The 19262-nt window shown below is 60.1% G+C and overlaps 1 protein-coding gene and 1 non-coding gene across 2 annotated transcripts; both read right to left on the bottom strand.

Annotated features, from left to right (window-relative positions):
- Nucleotides 1-1201: 1201 nt before the first annotated feature.
- Nucleotides 1202-19195, bottom strand: COPE (COPI coat complex subunit epsilon). The gene is made up of 10 exons (XM_043910881.1): nt 18865-19195; nt 11982-12044; nt 10118-10218; nt 6848-7000; nt 5642-5695; nt 5125-5206; nt 3907-4062; nt 2692-2760; nt 1555-1629; nt 1202-1402 (listed from the first exon to the last, which is right to left on the bottom strand). The coding sequence occupies exons 1-10, from the start codon at nt 18988-18990 to the stop codon at nt 1355-1357; spliced, it is 927 nt and encodes a 308-aa protein (XP_043766816.1). The 5' UTR covers nt 18991-19195; the 3' UTR covers nt 1202-1354.
- TRNAG-CCC lies at nt 16574-16646 on the bottom strand. Its single transcript has one exon. It is a non-coding gene; the product is annotated as a tRNA-Gly (tRNA).
- Nucleotides 19196-19262: the final 67 nt, after the last annotated feature.

Genomic DNA, 19262 nt, shown 5'->3' with positions numbered 1-19262 from the left:
CGTTAAAGATACCCAATTCTGTAGCCAGCCTGGCAAGCTGAGGGGAGCTAAGGGGTCCCAGGACAAGCTGCTGGACAAGCCTCTCTAAGTCCAGTCGGGCAGCCCTCCCCCCGCCCCAGGCACTATCTGGTCACTATGGCACCCATCAGTAAGGGGAGAGCTGCGCCCCCACACCAGCCCCAGCCCAGCCTCAAGTTTCCCTTTGGCACGGCCCAGGCAGGAGGCTGCCAACGGGTGGGTGCAGAGGAGAAACGCAAAGTGGCCCCTGGTGCTGGCAGCTGGGAACCAGGGCTCCCAGGCACCAAGGGCTGAGGGGGCTGCCAAGGTCCCAAGAAAGGCACTTGTACCCTGCCCTTCCTGAAAGGGCAGGCCGCCTCTTCCCCAGGGAGCTTACCCCAGCCCTCACCCTTGTACACCACTGCCCCTGCCCTGGAAGGCCTCTGACACCTCAATCCCCTGCTGACCTGGCAGGGAGGGGCTTGGGGGTCCCTTGCTCTCTGTCCTGTCTTGGCAGTCAAAGGCCACCTCTGAGGCAGATGAGGTCAGGTTCTGGGAGGCCAAGTATCTTCTTTCTTTCCCTCCCCAGGCAAGGGCCCAGAGACAAAGCCCCATCCGGCTTGTTGACTAGTGCGGCCCCAGGATTTTTGCACAGGCTGTCCTTTCTGCCCAGGAGGCTTGACCTCCCAGAACCTGGGCTGACTGATCCTTCTTGTTCAGGCGGACACACCTCAATGGTGACCTCATCCCAGAGGCCCCGCACACCCCCGCCCTCTGTTGTCCAGCTTCTACTTATCAAGGGGCGCTCACTGGGCACTCATCTTTCTGGGCAGGGAGCTTGCTGCTTCGGCCACAGCAGTGCTCTGGCACCCACGCCCCATCACGGCGGGTCTGTCCTGACTCACCACTCGGCAGCAAGGAGCAGGGGCCGGTGTGGTAGGGTGATGTTTACTCCTCTGAGGACCCGGCACGCCCCCTCCCCACTTAACTGAGCTGAGGCCTGAGTACTTCCGGCACTCTCACCACCTCCAGACCCCCCAGGGGTGCTGCATTTAAATTCTGGTAACCCTTGTGATGGCTGTGACCTCCCCATGCCTCAGTTTCCTGGATGTCAACCGAGTTGTAGGGGTAGCTGTTTGGTCACCAGGGGTCCCTCCCATCTGCCCCCTCAAAGTGGCTGGAGCAAACACAGATTGGGTGGGGATTCCTGGAATGGAGACATTTATTGAAAAACGGCGGGCTGGGCTGGGCTTCCAGCCTGTGCTTCTAGCCAAAGGGCAAGTGCCCGGCGGAGAGGGCAGCAGAGCCCTGGCCTCGCATTCTCACGGCTCCTCCGGAAGTGCCTCTGGGGCAGGCCTCAGGCACTGGGGGCATACTGCAGCACCAGCCGGTCAAAGTCGTTCTCCTTCCACGTGAATTGGGGGTGCAGGGGTAGGGGCGGAGGGCGGGCAGAGAGAGAGAAACAGGAGAAGTTGTGAGCCAGGCCCCGAGTCCCCCACCTTGCCTAGCAGAGCCTACGGGCTCTGGGGCAGAGCTGGGCCACCCGCAAGGGCTCACCTTGGCCTGGTACTCCTTGATGAAGGGGTGGGACCTGTGGGCGTCCTTCAGCTGGGACAGGTAGCGGTTTGTCACCTGTGGGAGGAGGCAAGGTTAGCTAAATATGGGGACCCCACTTAGGCTCTGACCTGGAAAGAATGGGATCAAACAAGGGCCACCCAGCCAGACCCAAGCAAGAGCCCCAATTTCTCCACAGTTTTTCCATCACCGCACACCCAGGAATCATGCTGAAGTAGAGGGGACCCTGGGGGGTGGGGCCAGGAGCCTGTGCTTGGCACATGATTGAAGGGATGCACCGGGTTCAGGGATGTGGGCTGGGGGGGGGACCCAGGCCCAGGGAGAGGCAGAGGGCCAGACGGAGTGGACGACAGGTCAGGGGGACGGGGCTGGGAAAGGAGATGGGCTTGTTCTGGGCACACTGTATGAAGACGCCTCAGAGGCCTGGGGATGGGAACTGGGGCCAAGACGGAGCCTCGTGCCCAGCCTGGCCCTACCCACCCCCCGGCCCAGCCAGACATACGGGGCTGTGGGCGCCTGTGCGGCTCTGCTTCTTCCAAACCGGGAGTCTGGGGGTGTTTCTGTGCTGAGTGGGAGGGCTGTCCTATCTGTCCCACACCACCCCAGCCCTGAGGCTGCCAGGGGGCCCTTCTCTAGGCACTGGGGACAGACCCCCATGAAGCCCTGGGTGGGGCGGGCCCCTGACTGCCTGGGCTTGGCACCTAATGGGGCAGGGCCCTGCATCCGCCCCCTGCACCCTCAGACGAGACAGGCTCCCCAGGATGGCTCCCCTGGGCCCCGTTTCTCTGTCCCGTTGCCTGCTCCTGACTGTGAGGTGACACAGGCTGGCTCCCACCCTGGGAGCCCTGAGCCTCAGTGTCCAGAGAATTCGCAGAGCTCCAGGCAGGGTGGGGGCCCTGGGGGACTGCCTGCACCACCAACTTCCCAGGGTCAATGGCAGCCGCATCCACTCATGGGGAGCAGGTTTCTGCCCCAACCCCAGGCCAGCCTTGAAGTTCGACCCTGTGGCCTCGAGCTCCCGGGGGAGCCAGGGCCTCGCTGGAGACCCTGGCCCACCCCAGGCTGGCACCATGAGGGCCGGAAAACCCTGCGGCACCTGCTGGGGGCGGGGAGGCCTACCTCAGGAGGCTTGCCCAGGTGCTGGGACAGGACGACGAGGTTGATCAGCGTCTCAGGGTGGCTGCTGTCCTGGCAACAGAGGGGACGGGCAGGGTCAGCTTCTCCAGGCCACAGCCCCAACTCAGGGCTGGGGCTACGAGACGCAGCGTGCCCCGTGACCGGATGGTTGGCCAGGTGGCGGCCTCGGAGCCTTCCCTTCTGCCTCCCCACACCAGCTGCTTTCCCCAGGGGCTTGGTGCTTCCTGAACAGGCCAGACTGACACGGAGACTCCGCTTGCTGCAGTTTCCGAGGGGCATATTTATCTATCACAAATCTTAAGGTGACAGAGTCTAGGCCCAGGCAGCCTCAACGTATCACAGCCCAGCGAGCTGGTCCTGCTGCTGCAGCTGTGAGGCCTGAGACTGTGGGGTAGGGCCCGCCCGCCCACTCCCCAGGGGACTTGACAGGAAACTACAGGAAATTACCAGAACCTCTGAGCAGCTGACCTCCCCTCACCCGCCCACACTGGGCGCTGAAGCCCGGGGAATGCTGGGAATGGGCTTGGCTGCTGCCTTGGCCAGGAACCCCAGCCCGAAGGCCCTGATGGGGGGCGAGGCAGGGACATGCCGCACGGGGTGTCGCAGGCTCAAGGGGCCGCGAGGACCCTGGCTGCCTGCACAGGGCACAGCTCCACACACGCCCTTCAGCCTGTCCCAACCTGGCCAACAACCTGCTGTGATCGCTCGGCCCCTCGCAGCGAGGAAGAGGGGCACGGCTGGCCACTGGGGTCAGTCTCTCACTGTATCAGAGCCGCTTCAGCTGTTGCTCGGGAGAAGGCAGGCCACGGCGGCAGCCCCAGCCCCCTGCAGGCGGCACGCCCAGACCCTCTACTCAGCGAGCACGGGCGCCACGTCTGCGTGTGGTCCGCTCGCTCCTCAGCAGTCATCGGTAGGGTGGCTTTCTCTCAAGCACAGAAACAGGTCAGGGATCATCGCCCTGAAAGGCCCCAGGCCAGGCAGCGGCAGCATCAGTGGGGAGGAGACGGGGTGTGTGTCTGCCTAGCTCAGGCCTGGGCTGACGGGATCCTCCCATTTCCAAGAGAAGTCAGAACGAGGACTGTGGTTCGCAATCCCGATTTTCAGCTGAGTCAGCGTGAGAACCCCCACCCGGCCAGCAGGCAGGCCGTGGGGTCCCTGCTGCACCTGTTTCGGGGGTGGGGCTGGGCCTGCCCATACCTTGTCCAGTGCCTCCTGCAGCACGCCCTCGGCGGCCTCCCAGCGGCCCTGGGCCATGTGGCAGGCTGCCTGCCCGTTGAGCAGCAGCAGGGTCGGGGAGCACTTGTCGGCCATCTCCTGGAAGATGTAGTAGGCGTCCTGGAGCTTCTCACCTCCCTGCGGGGACGGATGGACATCACGGCCTTGTCACCCTGCTCCCCTGCCCTGCCCCAGCCTGCTCCCTCCTGGAGGGCTCTCACGGCAGGCGGCCCAGGGCAGGCACCCTGGGGACACCGCCCTCTTCCCCACAGAGGCCCTTGAGCAGCCTGTGCCGTGAAGGGGCCGAGGCGGTGCGCAGACCCCTCAAACCCCAAGGCCTCAGTTTACGGCCTTGAAAGGCTCGGCTTCGGGAAGGAGGAATCAACGCACAGGCAGCGGGGCCGAGGTCTGGGCTGGGACACATGACCCCCCAGCCTCCGCTCCACGGTCGGTCCTGAGCCCGCCCGCCTGCATTCTGAATGGCAGGTTCTGTCTGCTTGGCAGAGACAGAGTCACGCTGGCGAGGGAGCCTGACACGAAGATGCACTTGTGAACAAATGCAAGGCTACCAGACAGGACTGTTGGGGTGTGTCCCCTACACTGAATAGATCCTACAGGGTGAGGCCTCAGCCCTGCAAAACGACGTGCAGATGCTCGCAGATGAAGGACACGTTTTGAAAAAGCCCAGACAAGAGAGTGAACTCAGAGAAAAGAAGTCAAAAGCCCAAGACAGAAATGGGGCTGCTGCCAGGAGAGGGGTGCCCAGGCATGTGGGGGTAAGAGGGCTGGGCTTGAGGAGGGAGAGTGTGAGGGGGGACTCGGGCACAACTCTGTGTCAGGAGCCTGGAGAGAGCTGAGCAGCAGCCGAGCCTGGGGCCAGGCCCCAGAGGAGGGTGTGCTGCCAGGCTGGCTGGCTGGCTCCCTGCAGCCAGGGTGGGGGTGGGGGCGCATGCAGGGAGAGGCAGGCCGAGTCTGGTTCGGAGCCCCCGTTGGTGCACCCTGACCCTGGCCAAGCTATCGGGCTATAGGAAGCCAGTAGGGGTCAAGGCTGAGTGACGGGGAAAACGTGCTGGGGCTCTTCTGGGCGACTGGCCCCCAAGGAAGCACGAAGCCCGGGGTGCCCGTGAAGCCCAGCTACAGCCTTGGGGCACCCGGGTGCTCCCGCCCTCGTGCTCCCGCCCAGGCTGGGCAGGGGCTCACCGCAGCCAGGTTGGCCCAGGCGGTGGCCAGCTGGGTGAGCGTGGCGTCCTCATCCTGGTCCTGCATCTTCTTCAGCTCCTTCCTGGAGGCGGAGGAGAGGGGCCCAGTGGCTGCGGGGCCCGGTCACTGCCCCCCACCCCTGCCCGAGTTCCTTGCTCACGAGGCGTGGCACCTCCCCACCCCCGCGGCCGCACACGCCTGAAGCCTGCCCCCACCCTGCAGGCCGGGCCCCGCTGCCGGCCTCATGGAAGGAAGCTGAGGCACAGGCAGCAACGCCCCCCGTCCCAGGCCACACCGCGCAGGGAAGGGCAGGGAAGCAGTGGTGCCCTCACCCCCGTGGACCAGAACACTCTACGTGGAGAAACATTCACGTTGCTGATCATCTGAGCCAGGGGGCGTGCTCAGAGTGGTCCCCACTGAAGACAGAGGCCTGGTTTCTGGAAAACTCAGAGTCCCAGCACAGCCTGGCCTTTACTAAGACACCCTTCCCTCCCACCCCCAGTGGGGAGGGGCTTACCGGGCTAGGTCCAGGCGGTCAAGCTTCAGCAGGATCTGCACTGTCATGGCCATGCTGCGGGAAAGGTATGTGGTCTGTGAACCCTCGTCCCACCGTACCTTCATACAGGGACCTCACTCTCATTAAGCACCACCTTCCCGAGACTTCCTGTTAGTGCTCGGGCCACCAGTCCCACTTTGCAGAGGGGAAAACCGAGGCTGACCACAGCCCAGTACAATCAAACTCTGTGGGCACTGCTCGCCATAACCAGTGCCCCATCGCTTCCCGGGCCCTGTGCCTCCGTCGAGCAGGATCAGGCTGAGAGCTCCAGGGGTCCCCAGGCCTGTGGCCCGCTCCCTGCCCACCCCAAGGCCAGCCACCGGTTTGCACCCCCCTCCTCTTTCCAAACACAGTCCCGGATGACGTGCTGCAAGGACGCACGTGCTCCTTGCCTTCAGCGCCCACACCCACCACCCCCTCTCAGGCCTAGACAGTTGGGACGCCGATCACTAATGTGGCCTCTTGTTCCAGAGCTTTCCCTCCGGAACGTGACCCAGCGCCCAGAAGAGCCCAGGGAGGGGCATGAGAAACATTCATGGATCCACTCCCACCTGAGCCACGCACCAGGCCGACTGCAAACCCCTTTCTGCATTGAGGTGGGACATGAATGGAGAAGGAAGACTAACCAAGGGAAGGCAGAAACCAGAGCGCTCGTGGAGCCCCGGCCACAGCGAGGGTCACAGCACAGCCCAGAGCCACCCACTGGGGTGGGAGTGGAGCCAGCTGCAGGCTGCACGGGGCTCCAGCACCCAGGCCTGCCGTGCCCAAGGGCCGGCCTCAGGGGAGGGTGGTGGGGGCCCAAGGAAGAAGTGGACAGGCCAGGGCCCTGGGCAGAGGAACACAAGGCTTTGTGGAGGGAGGGCGGGCACGGAGGCCTCGGGCAGAGACAAAGGTGCTTTCAGCTCCACTGCTGGGAACAGAGGGTTTTCAGCTGAGGGTGCCATGTCCTCAGAGCGCAGCCCAGCCGTGCGGAAGGGAATGTCTCTGGAACTGGGAACAAGAGCTGGAGCCGGAACAAGAGGCCTGCGCCCCACCCCAGGCCCACTTTCAGAGCAGCCCCCATCGCCGTTCCTATGACAACGGCTGATGAGGCTCTGGGTGGCCTGGACAGCAGAAGGGCCACTCACGCAGCAACCCCCCAAAGCCCTGTGCAGGACGGCCACTCACCACTCCAGGCTGTCCCCCTGGTGAAGGGTGCGCAGGGCTGCGTCTGGGTTCTGGTCGTAGAAGTAGATGGAGGCGGCCATGAGCAGAAAGGTGGTGTTGGTCACATCCACGCTCCGGCTCATCTCCCGGTCCAGCTCGGCCACGATCGCGTCCCTGTGAGACACAGCTGCTCATGGCCTGAGGCAGGGGCAGCAGGTGGCCGCACCCCCCGGGGGAACAGACAGGCCCAGAGACAGTGAGTCAGGCCCCCGCGGGCACACAGCAGCAGTGGGCAGGATGGGCCCAGCTGTCTGTGCCAAGCCCCTCTGGGTGCTGGTCTCCCCACCTCATCAGGCACTTCTCAGCCTTCACACAAACAGGGAAACCAAGGCCAGAAGTGGGGTCAGGTGCGCCAGGCCCTGTGGGGAGATGCGGTGCAGGAAGGGTCGTGCCTGGCCCTGCCCACAGATGACCTCCCAGGCCCCGCGCTCCCCTGGCCGCAGTGCTCAAGGGCTGAGGAGTGCACACCACCCCAGTGCAGAGGGGTGGGCTGGCTTTGCCGGGGGCACCTCCCACCGCAGGGGCATGATGCTGCACAGGTGGACTTCATTCTCATGCTGCCGCCAACTTCCCCAGGAGGCTGGTGGTCTCAGCAGAGGGTCCAGATCTACCTGGGTCAGCACTGGGCCTGGGTCCTGAGGGCGGCTGTGCAGGAGACACCCCGCGGCCACGGTGACTGTCCCTAGCTCCCCAGCCTGACTGCTTCCGACAGGTGGGTGGCGTGCTAGGCTGGGGCCTGGGTGCTGGCGCCAGGCTGGAGTCCAGGCTGGCCTGAGGACCAGCTGGGTGCACCCACACGTCACATTACACCAGAAATGAGCTGCTTAACCAAATCGAGGAGTTGGGACTCTTGTTTCAAAAGGGCTGCTGGGCAATTAACAAGAGAAGGGCCCTGTGTCGCTACCAGACAAACGCTGTAGCTCAGGACCGACGCCGTCTCAGCAAATGCCTACGTTTCATGTGGGTTTCAGGGGGCAGTGGCCAAATGTCTGTGTACCCCGGGGTCCCTGGAGGCCAGGGACCTGTCTGTCACCCTCTCCGCGCCCACAGAGAGGGGCCTGACGGACAAACGACTTCACAGCTGAGTCTGCTGCCCATGGTGCACGCGGCAGGACTGTGCCGGGATCCCACGGGGCTGGCATGAGCCGCCCCAAGGCCACCTCACACAGCTTCCCGCCTGCTTCCAGGCGCACAGGCGGTGGGCGTGCGGCCTGCTCTTGTCCCCGTGACGTCGGCGTCGTACGCCGTTACTGGAGCGTGCTGTGGTTATCGCGTGGGCTCTGGCGCTTTCTCCACCACCTGCCTGCCAGGCAGTCTGCACTGTCAGGACAGACGCCCCGTGAGCACCTCTGCTTGTCTGAGCACCGGCTCCACGCCCCGGCTTCCCGCGGGTTCTTTTCTGCAATGCCTGCAGCAGCCCTGGAGCGCCTTCCCCTTCCCAAAGGGCTCATCACCCAGGCTAGTGGGGTGCAGAGAGGGCGCCTGTCTTAACTGCCCCAGGGCTGCCATCACAAAGCACCCGGAAGCAGTAAAGTAACAAGGATGTATCCTCTCACAGTTCTAGAAGCCAGCAGTCTGAGATCAAGGTGTTGGCAGGGGACTTCCCTGTGGTCCAGTGGCTAAAACTCTACACCCCCAATGCAGGGGGCCCCGGTTCAATCCCTGATCAGGGAACTAGACCCCAAGTACCACAACTAAGATTTCGCAGGCTGCAACTAAAGACACTGCAGTGAAGATCAAAGACACTGCACGTGGCAACTGAGACTCAGTGCGACCAAATAATTTTTTTTTTGAAGGCGTTGGCAGGACTGGTTTCTTCTACAGGACTCCAAGGGACAACGTGTCCTGGGCCTCCCTCCCGGCTCTCGGCGCTGTGGCAGTCCTTGCCTTGTGTCTTGTTTTATCCAGATCTCTGCCTGCGTCTTCAGGTGGCCTCCATGTCTGTCTTCTTTCCCATCTCTTCTGAAGACACCCGTCACTGGATTTAGGGCCCACCTTACAGCCAAGATGAGCCCAAGGTCCTTAACCACTTACATCTGCAGAGACCCCACTTCCAACGAGGTCAGGTTCACAGGTTTTGGGGGTTCCCATTCGGCTGCCACTGCTTTCGGCCTCTTTGAAGAGACCCCTCTGGGCTCTTTGTGGACCAAGGAGCCAGATCAAAGGAGGCTGCACATGGGGTGCTGCCCTCCATGAGGAGCAGAAGTGGGGGTCACAGGAGATATACACACTTGGGACCCACAGAGGGCTGCAGCAGCCAATGAGGGAAGCGTAGTATCAATGAGGTCATGACCACATCCTGGTCTAACAAGCTCCGTGGGGCAGAGTGCAGGGCAGGACCCCCTGAGACCCCCCCTGAGGCATCACAGTGCTGTGAGAAGGCCCCGGAGCTGGGACGGGCAGGTGGGGGCCGGCTCCCAGCAGAGAGTCTCCGTCATGGGCTGTGCTGCCCCTGCCTTCTAGCCCAGCCACCCTCTGAGGAGTGTTTCCCCTCTGAAATCCCAGGGGACTTTGTGACCAGTCCATTCCCGGGGGTGGGGGAACCGCAGGGCCTGCTGGGTCAGGGTGGTGCTCCACGCACAGGCAAGGCAGGGCCACACAGCTCCCAGCAGAGGCTGAGCTCACAGGCACCTGGGCGAGCCGCCCAGCCCAAGACCTGCCGAGCAGGAGCCACCTGAAGCCAGCAGGGCCAGACCGCGTGCAGTCTCAGACCCCACGCCGGGCAGCAGAGAACAGGCAGGCCTGGTCCTGGAGGACCCAGCGCTTCCGGGCCCCTACAGCCCTGCCCCTCGCCTCTCCCGGCCACCGCCTGAGGAAGCCTGACGCCTACTGATCTGCGGCACGAGACGGGCAGGCAGCTCAGAGTGAGGACTCGGTGTCCACCCTCCCACCCGTCTGCACAGAGATGAACGACAGGCGGAGCAGCCGCCAGCGCCTCCCGCAACACAGGCGAGCAGCAATGGGAGGTGGGCGGCAGGGTCCCCGCCACGCGTCCCGGGGAGGCGCTCTGGACAGTGAGGCTCCCGCAGCCCCTAGGCACCTGTGCACTGGTCCCCACCTCTGGTCCCCGGTCCCGCAGAGACCTCCGTGAAGCAGGGCCCCGCACTGCCCCCCCGTGTGGGTGAGAGGAACCAAGGCTCAGTCAGGTGACAGGACACAGGAGGGATGCCATCCAGACATCCCTGCCCACCCAGGCCCATCCACGGTGCCCCAGCCCCGTCCCAGCCTCACCGCCGGCTGTCGCTGGCCAGGTACTCAGCAAACATGCGCACGGCCTGCAGCTCGGGGGCGGAGGAGGGCTTGATCTCATCCAGCACCACGCCGTACTTCCTCTGCGGGTAGGACACGGACACCGTCAGCCCCACTGGACCTCCCCGTGCGGTCTGTGTCCCAGACCCCAGGGAACATACAGGGGCTGTCTGGCGCCAGCATCGCCCTGGGGAAGCCCCAGTGCCTGCCGCTCCCAGGGACGCCCCTCGGCCCACGGGAGCAGCGCCGCTACAGCGCACTGTGGCAGCCGGCACAGCGTCACTTGTCAGCCGCACGGCCCGCTGCTCCAGTTGGAGACCCTGGCCGGTCACTGTACATCCCCCAGTGGCGAAGTGACAGGGGGAGGGCCCCCCAGCTTTGGGGAGGGGGTCGCCAGGGTCAAGGACCCTGGGTGCGTGCTTCTGCTGAAGCAGAGCGCACGCCCTGCCAGCAGACATCCAGCAGGGAGGTCACTGCCAAGGGAAACGGGAATCAGGGACCCTTTTCCCATTTCTTTCCAAGTAGCTGCAGTGAGTTCATTGCTTCTGCGTGTGCTCACCTTTCATTTTTTGGTCTTGCCATGCAGTATGTGGGGTCTTAGTTCCCCGACCAGGGATCCAACCCACGACCCCCGCACTGGAAGCCACGGAGCCTTAACCACTGGACCGCCGGGGCAGTCCCTACACGTGTATCTTTTAAACACACATGTGCGTATATGAACATGTCCAGGGAGACTCTGGAGTACACTGGGGCACCCTACTCTGATGGGGGGGCCACGCATACCCTGGAGGTGGGAGGTGGCAGGGAGGAGCACCTGGGCCACAGGGGAAGTCCCCTTGGGTTCTAGAATGCTCTACAGAGGGAAGGATGCAAACGGACCTGGGAAGGCAGCTGGGGCCTGACGTGAGGTGGGGGCACCTATGGGGCCACGTGCCCACCACACAGCAGCCCAGGCCTGCCCTCTCCCCGCTGCTCCAAGGGGACACGGCTGGCGGGAGGCTGGCGGCCACTCCCGTGCAGTGGGCCTGGGGTGGGAACTCAGCGGGCACAGTTCAATCCTCTCTGCAGAGCCCGGGTTGTTTTTAAAACAGGGGGATGAACTCTCACTGTATTATGTCCCAGGGGAATGCTGCTTTTTAAGCCCCAAGTAAAGAACCTGCCTGCCAATGCAGGAGACGCCAAGAGATGTGGGTTCCATCCCTGGGTGGAAAGATCCCTTGGAATAGGAAATGGCTTCCCACTCTAGTCCTCTTGCCTGGAAAACCCCATGGACAGATGAGCCTGGTGGACTACAGTCCACAGGGTCACAAAGAGTTGGACATGACTGAGCACAGCATGTAATGCTGCTTTTAAAAATTTAACTGTAGCATAAAAATTTAACTGCAGCGTCTAAACTGCTAGCTATAGTTAGTAACAGTATCAATACCAGTGCATCAATTGTAACAAAAGCACCCCACCAACCCAAACTGTTAATGAGAGAAACTGCCTGTGGGGTGGGGCTGGGGATTTGGAATTTTTTTATCATCTGCTCGGTTATTCTGTAAACCCAGAACCCTGGTCTTCTGAGCCGGTGCTGCGGGGCCTCAGTGACACAGTCACCTTACTTGTGGTGGCCACGCCGGCCGCGGGGGTCCTGCCCCCGCGGACACTCTGCTCCTGACTCCCCCGTCCCAGGGCGCCGCCCCCGCCAACACTCTGCTCCTGACTCCCCCGTCCCAGGGCGCCAGCCCCCACTGACACTCTGCTCCTGACTCCCTCGTCCCAGGGCACCGGCCCCCATCGACACTCTGCTCCTGACTCCCCCGTCCCAGGGCGCCGGCAGTCATGGTCAAGGGCCCACGCTTACCTGTGCAAGGTACGCTCTGTACAGGAAGACGTCCCGTTCCACATCTCTCTCCGGGCTGGATGGCTGTGGAGGCAAAGGCAGGTCAGGACTCACGGGGCTGTGTGGCCAGCAGGCCCGCAGAGGCCGCCGCGGGCAGCCTTCCCAGGAGTCTGGGCCTAGTCCCCGCCCTGGCTCCCTGCTGCCTCACGACCTTCGGCCGCAGGAAAGCAGCCGCCACGGACGGCATGCAGCATGCTGGGCACCCCATTCCATCCCCCTGGGACATCCCCCTGGGCAAGGTGGCATGACTGTTACCCCGATCCGGCTGGGTGAGGGATGGGGACACTAACAGGCTGAAACGGCCCCAGCCATGCAGAAGGGGCCAGGGCAGAACCCATGCTTCTGACCACGGGACACTGGGCTGCTCATCCTGATGGGGAAGGACCCCAAGGTGCAGCCGACCAAAATGGAAGCAGCTCAACAGCCAGGTGGTCCGAGGACACCCGCAGTGGGGGTGGGGTGGGTGTGCACTGACGCCTACGTCTGCACAAGCCCAGAAAGCAGGCCTGGGAAGACTCCTATCTGGAGATGGATGGCTGATGCTGGAATGGGATGGGACCTGGTGGGCGATGTGCAAAGGGGACTTTACTGTCTGCAGCCGATACTTCCATCCCACTTTGGTTTCAAACGCTCTTTAAATGTGACCAACAGGAGAGACAAAGGTTCACCTCACTCAGAGGACCTTTCTGGGAAAGCTCAGCTTGGCTGCCCCAGCACAGTGATGCTGGGGTCTAGCCAGGCGGGGGGAGTCCTTGGAGACCGCCGTGTCCTCGGGGACGAGGTCCATGGGCTACGTTCAGTCAGCCCAGTCACCACACAGAATCCAGAAGCAGCCGTGAGGCGAGCTCATGCAGGCTTCCCTGCAGCACCCTGAAGAGGGCCCCTGTGCGGCTGCGGGCACGCGAGGGGCCCTTCCTTGGGGGGACAGCTTCGGACCATGACCCGAGAGCTGGCTGCCTTTCTGGAGACCCCACGGTGCCTGCGGTGGGCAGGCACAGAGCACTTCAGCCCAGCGGGTGCGGGGATGCTGGGACAGGCCGCGCAGGGGCCGGGAAAGGGGAGTGACCTGGCAAGGGGGCCTGGCCACCTTGGAGCCGCCACTCCAAACCACAGGGCCCGGGGACCAGCAGAGAGGATGGCCTGCCAAGCTGCCCAAGCTGGGGGGACAATGGCCTGGAGCCCCACCAGTGGGAGCATGCCAGGACTACCCTCCTCTGAGGTTGAGAACCAGGCTCCAAGTGCCCAGGCCTTCTTCCCAGCCCGAGGGTGTGAGGGAGGTGGACATGTCCTCCTCTCAGGCCACCGGAGACTACAAACAAGAAGCCTGGCTCCTGGCCCCAGCTAGACTCCAGCCAGCTTCGCCACGGGGTCTCGGCAGCTTGCTCCAGCCACGGTGGCCAACCGGGATCTGGCCAGGACTTGGAACACAGTGTCTTCTAAAGAAGTGACTCTCAAAAGACCCTCAGAGCTGGACACTGGTGAAGACAACCCAGCTGGGGTCCCCACACCAACTTCAGTATAAAAAAAGACAGAGAGAGAGAGAGAGAGACAAGGGGCTTCTCTGGTGGCTCAGTGGTAAAGGATCCACCTGCCAATGCAGGAGACATGGGTCCAAGCCCTGATCCAGGAATACCCCACAGGCTGCAAGGTCACGAAGCCTGTGCGCCACAGCTACTGAAGCCCGAACCCTAGAGCCCGTGCTCCACCAGAGAAGCTGCTGCAATGAGGCCCACACACCGAGTACCCCTGTTCACTGCAACCAGAGAAAGCCTGCGTGCAGCAACGAAGACCCAGGGCAGCCAAGAATAAAATAAATAAGATTATTTTCTTTAAAAAAAAGAGAGGGACAAATGCTGGCTCTTGGTATTTTTGAAGCAGGGACACAGTGAGATGCCCTGCGAGGGACCAGGGGACCAGAGGCCACTCTGCGCCTCAGGTACCCTCTGCATCTAACGGGCACACCACTGACCCTGCAGGATGGCCGAGGGGGGTCACCGAGACCCCACACGCAGACCTCAGGACCTTCCCAAGCAGCCAAAGAGAAGCGCTTCTGGGAGGTGTAAGAACGAAGACAGGTGTACAGACCAGGGAACCCCAGGAACTGTGAAGCGTGCCCCTAGGGGAGTGCCCCAGTGCCTAGTCCTGACGGCTCATCGGCACCAACTGGGAGGTCAAAGACCAGAAAAGCCAGGAGGCTCACACCCACCAGTGACATCCAACCTCCGGGGGTGCCTCAAACGGCCTGCAAGGAGCTCAGAGGTGCAACCAGGCCGGAGAGCCAGGGGAACGGTCCAGGGAGGCCAGGGATGGGGTTGAGGAAGGGACCACATCCCATCCTCTGACTGGCCATCAGTGTCAGCTGACCACACCAGACTGTCGGCTCCTGGAGGCCTTCTTAGCTGCTTCATCCTTAACACCTGTGCGGTGCCTGCCATCTTGTGGGCACTCGAGAAACAAGTAGGGACACAAACATCATGATGGCGCCAGCACCGCAACACACCAGGGGCTCCACCTGGGGCCACCTCTGGGGGTGCCTGTCTGAGGTTGCTGTAACCAACCACCACCTAGGGTGGGGTTCTAAACAACAGAAACTTGTTCTCTTGCGGTTCTGGAGGCCAGAGGTCCGAGATCAAGGTGTCAGCAGAGCTGTGCTCCCTCCACAGGCTGAGCAGATCGGCCTTTGCCTCATCCAGCTGCTGGCGGTTCTGGGTCATCCTTAGCTGGCGGCTGCATCACCCCAAACTCTGCCTCCACTTTTTCTGTCTGCCTCAAGCCTCTCTCTGAGAAGGACACCAGTCACTGGATTTAGTTGCTGTTTAGCTGCTAAGTCGTGTCTGACTCTTTGTGACCCCATGGACTGCAGCACGCCAGGCTTCCCTGTCCTTCACTGTCTCATGATTTTGCTCAAACTCATGTCCGCTGAGTCAGTGATGCCACCCAACCATCTCATCCTCTGTTGTCCCCTTCTCTCTTTCCCAGCATCAGGGTCTTTTCCAGTGAGTTGGCTCTTCATACCAGGTGGCCAGAGTACTGGAGTTTCTGCTTTAGCATCAGTCCTTCCAATGAATATTCAGGGTTGATTTCCTTTAGGATTGACTGGTTTGATTTCCTTGCAATCTAAGGGACTCTCAAGAGTCTTCTCCAATACCACAGTTCAAAATTCTTCAGTACTCAGCTTTCTTTATAGTCCAACTCTCACATCCAAACATGACTACTGGAAAAAGCACACCTCTGACTATAGGGGCTTTTGTTGGCAAAGTGACGTCTCTGCTTTTTAACATGCTGTCTAGGGCCGATCCTAAATCCTGGTTGATCTCATCCAGAGATCCTTCACTGGAATACAGCTGCATGTGAGTTTGCTCAGAAGTGTGTGACTCTTTGTGCCCCCATGGATGTAGCCCGCCAGAATCCTCTGTCCACGGAATTTCCCAGGCAAGAATACTGGAGTGGGTTGCCATTTCCTCCTCCGGGGCATCTTCCTGACCCAGGGATCGAACCCCATCTCCTGTGTCTCCTGCATCGGCAGGTGGATTCTTTACCACGCACCACCTGGCAGTGTGCAAATACCCTTTCCCAAATAAGTCACATTCACAGGTTCCGAGTGGACGCATCTCATCAGGGACACCATCTGACCCACTCCAGGCTGCCGAAGGGGGTTTAGGTAGCCGGTGGACCAGAGTTAAAGCCCATCAGAGGGCTCGGCAGGGAAAGCACTCCCGTTATTCTGGCCATGGCAGGGAGGGTCTCTTGGTTTGGTGCCAGTGCATCTTTACCGTGTTGCAGAAGAGGGCACACAGGCCCCAGCTCAGAGGTTGCACCACAGCCTTGCCTCCAACAACAGTGATCTGACAGCTGATCTGGCTTCCTTTGCTTTCCATTGCTGTCTGCATACAGCAGCTTGTGCTGCTTCCTTCAGCAGGGAGGTAAAATCTGCATATTATGACACAGTAAGACTCAAAGAACACATTGCTATAACACAAACAGAACAGACACTCAAGAGAAGACAGAAGGTGGATCGCTGAGTATGACGCAGAACCTCACAGGGCCCTACTGAGATCAAAGTCATGGCTCCCGTCTGACAGGAGGGAAAAGCGAGGCTCAGAGGGGTGCTGTGACAGCCCTGGCTGCAGGGAGAACTCAGAAGAGCCAGAAGCTGAGGCAGCCAGGCCTGGCCGACCTCCCTGCGGTCTATTCGACCCAGCAGAGAGGCACATGAACAGCTGCGACGCTGAGCACAGTAAGGCCCCCAGACATGCTCACGGCAGCCCTGGGACAGCTTTCCTTACATCACCAAAGGGACTTCATAGGTGTCATTAAGGTTATGGACCTGAACATGGGGAGACCATGCTGGGCTATCTGGGAGGGTCCAGTCTAACCACAGAACCCCTTAAAAGCAGAGGACTTTTAGACAAAGGGAACGAAGGGGAAGGGGAAATTTGCAAGACTCCAAGAACCCCCATGCCTGGATCTTTTTTTCTCTTTTTTAATTTCTTTGGCTGCATCAGATGTTAGTTGCGGCACAGGAGATCTTCACTGAAGCATGTGGGATCCAGTTCCCTGACCAGGGATCGAACCTGGGCCCCCTGCATTGGGAGCACAGAGTCTTAACCACTGGACCACCAGAAAAGTCCCTCCGTGGCTGATTCTGAGATGGAAGGGTGATGTGGGAGGTTGAGGACTGGAGAGAAGCATCTAGAAGCCTCCAGGAACTAAGGGTGGCCCTGGCCGAGAGGCAGCAACTTCAACGAGTTAGGAAGGTGGTTCTTCCCCAGAATCTCCAGAAAGGATACAGCCGGGCCGATACCTTGATTTTAGCTTAGTAAGAGGAGGGTTGGACTTCTGACCTACAGAAGTTGCAAGATAGTAAGCTTGTGGTGCCTTGAGCTGTCCTTTGTCACACTGACAATGGAAAACTAATACAATCATGCAAACGTTGTTTCAACGAATCCGAACCTCCTACTGAAGTCTGAGGTTTTACCCTCCATACCACAGATGACACTCAGGGACATGGGGTTCACTGCCAAAGGCCAAAAGGGAAAGCAAGCCTTCTCCACTTCAGAATCCAAACTCCTCCAACACCTCAGCTGCCTCCCTGAAGACGTCTGCCACTCCCCTTGCATGGTGCTCCTATGGCCTCCCACACCTTGGGGATAAACTCCAAACCCTTGCTGTGCCCTCCTCACCCCAAGCCCTGCCTCTTACTCTGCTCACTTCATTCTTCATCTCCCCCACTATGCTCACCCCACTTCTGCGACCCCAGCCTCTTAGGCCTTGACTACACAGTGCTCACCCCTGCCTCAGCAACTTTGGGACTCTCACCTATGGAGTGAGAGCCTTCTCCAGGTTTGGTCACAGGGTTAGATGACAGTCACAGAAGCCTGGTCTGATTTGACCACTCCCACATGAAGCAGCCCCCCCTCCCCATGCCCCCCATATCTGATCAGCACTTTCTATCTCCTATCCCTGCAGGGCTCAAGTTGTAATTACATAATCACTCAATTCTTTACTTGTTTACTCTCTTCAGAACACTAGACCGTGAGGACAGGCAAAGACCCTGTCACATTCTTATCTCTTAAAAATCCTCGGGATTTCCTGGTGGTCCAGTGGTTAGGAGGGAGTCTGCCTGCCAGTGATGAGTCAAAGAAGATTCCACATGCTTCAGAGCAATGGAACCCATGTGCCACAACCACTGGACCAGCACTCTAGAGCCTGCAAGCCCCAACTACTGAAGCCCTTGAACCTAGAACCTGTGCTCCACAACAAGAGAAGCCACTGCGGTAAGAAGCTCATGTGGTGAGTAGTCCCCACGCTCCACAACTAGAGAGATGCCTGAGCAGCAATGAAGACCCTGCAGTCAAAAATAAATATTAAAAAAAGTAAAAAAAAAAAATCTCCAATAGCTCACTCTCAAAGTGACAGTACCATCCATCTTCTTCCCAAAAAGGTGCTGCTAGCAGTCCGGCTGCCTGCCCCCTCTCCTGTCACCCACTCATTGCCTGGCTGCCTGGGCCTTTCCAGCTGCATTTTCTAGCTCTCAGTCAGGCTCACTCCCACCACTCTCCATCACACCACTTCCTGACACCTTTTAAATAACTTAATTTTATTTATTTGTATTTGTATTTGGCGTGGCATTCAGAACTTCCCCAACCAGGGATGGAACCATGCCCCCTGTAGTGGAAATGCCAAGTCTTAATCGCTGGACCACCAGGGATGCCCCTGATACCTTACTTTCTTATTGTCTATCTGCCTCCCTTGGGAGCTGAGGTTTCCAAGAAAGATAGGAGTTTTATCTATTTTGTCACAGCTTTGAGCCCAGTACGAATACACGGCCTGGCCCATACAGATGATCAGTGCGGAATGAATGATGAGCAAGTGTGGGGAGAAATAACCTGGCTAGAGGGGCAGGGTAACAGGCGAGAATTCATTTATCTCTTGAGCCTTCCTGTTCTCTCACCTGTAAAATGAGGATAAATAATAGTCTCTAGGGGTATTTGGGGGCATGGCGGAAACAAATGAGAACTATATTGTTATTACTATTATTACTACCGCACCGCAGTATCATTATATTTGTTACTATTACTATAGAAGCACGAACCTCTCTCTTAATCAAACGCCTCCTAAGGTACACAGTGAGCGGTCCAAGTAAGAATTATCATGAAATGTTACTGCTTTGAGTTTTGTCAAGGGACAAAGACAATTCCTCATCGCGCTCTGAAAAGGTGTGGGGGGTGAAACGGCGCGAGGAGACAAGATAGGGTTTTAAAAATCAGAGCCCGACCCGCGGCCACCAGGAAGCATCTTCCGTCTCCGCCCCCAGCGTCTCCCAGCCCCGGAGACGCCGCACCTTCACCCGCTGCGCCTCGTTGATGCACTGCTGGTAGCTGCCAATGTAGAAGGCGTTCTTCACGTCGAACAGCTCATCCACCTCCCCGGAGCCGCCAGAAGCCGGACCAGAAGCTGGAGGAGCCATGTCGCTGCCCTCTCACTCGCTCCTCTTCCTGAAAGACACGTCGGCCGGAAGGAGGCAGCCACCTACGGGCACGCCGGCAAATGTAGTTCACTGGCTGAGGGGCGTGAGACGCAAGTGCGTCTCGCAGGGCATCTTGGGAACTGTAGTTTAATGTGAGGCTGAAACTCCCGCGGGATTCCGGGAAAACATTGTAAGGATGAGGTCGAGGCTTTGAACTGAATTGGAGAAGGTGGGACCAAGCAGGAGGCAGATCCAATAAACGGTAACGCTTT

Source organism: Cervus elaphus, chromosome 9 (assembly GCF_910594005.1).
Source record: "Cervus elaphus chromosome 9, mCerEla1.1, whole genome shotgun sequence".
Lineage (NCBI taxonomy): Eukaryota > Metazoa > Chordata > Mammalia > Artiodactyla > Cervidae > Cervus > Cervus elaphus.
Note: the sequence above shows the minus strand (reverse complement) of the source record. Positions and strands in the feature narration are given on the sequence as shown.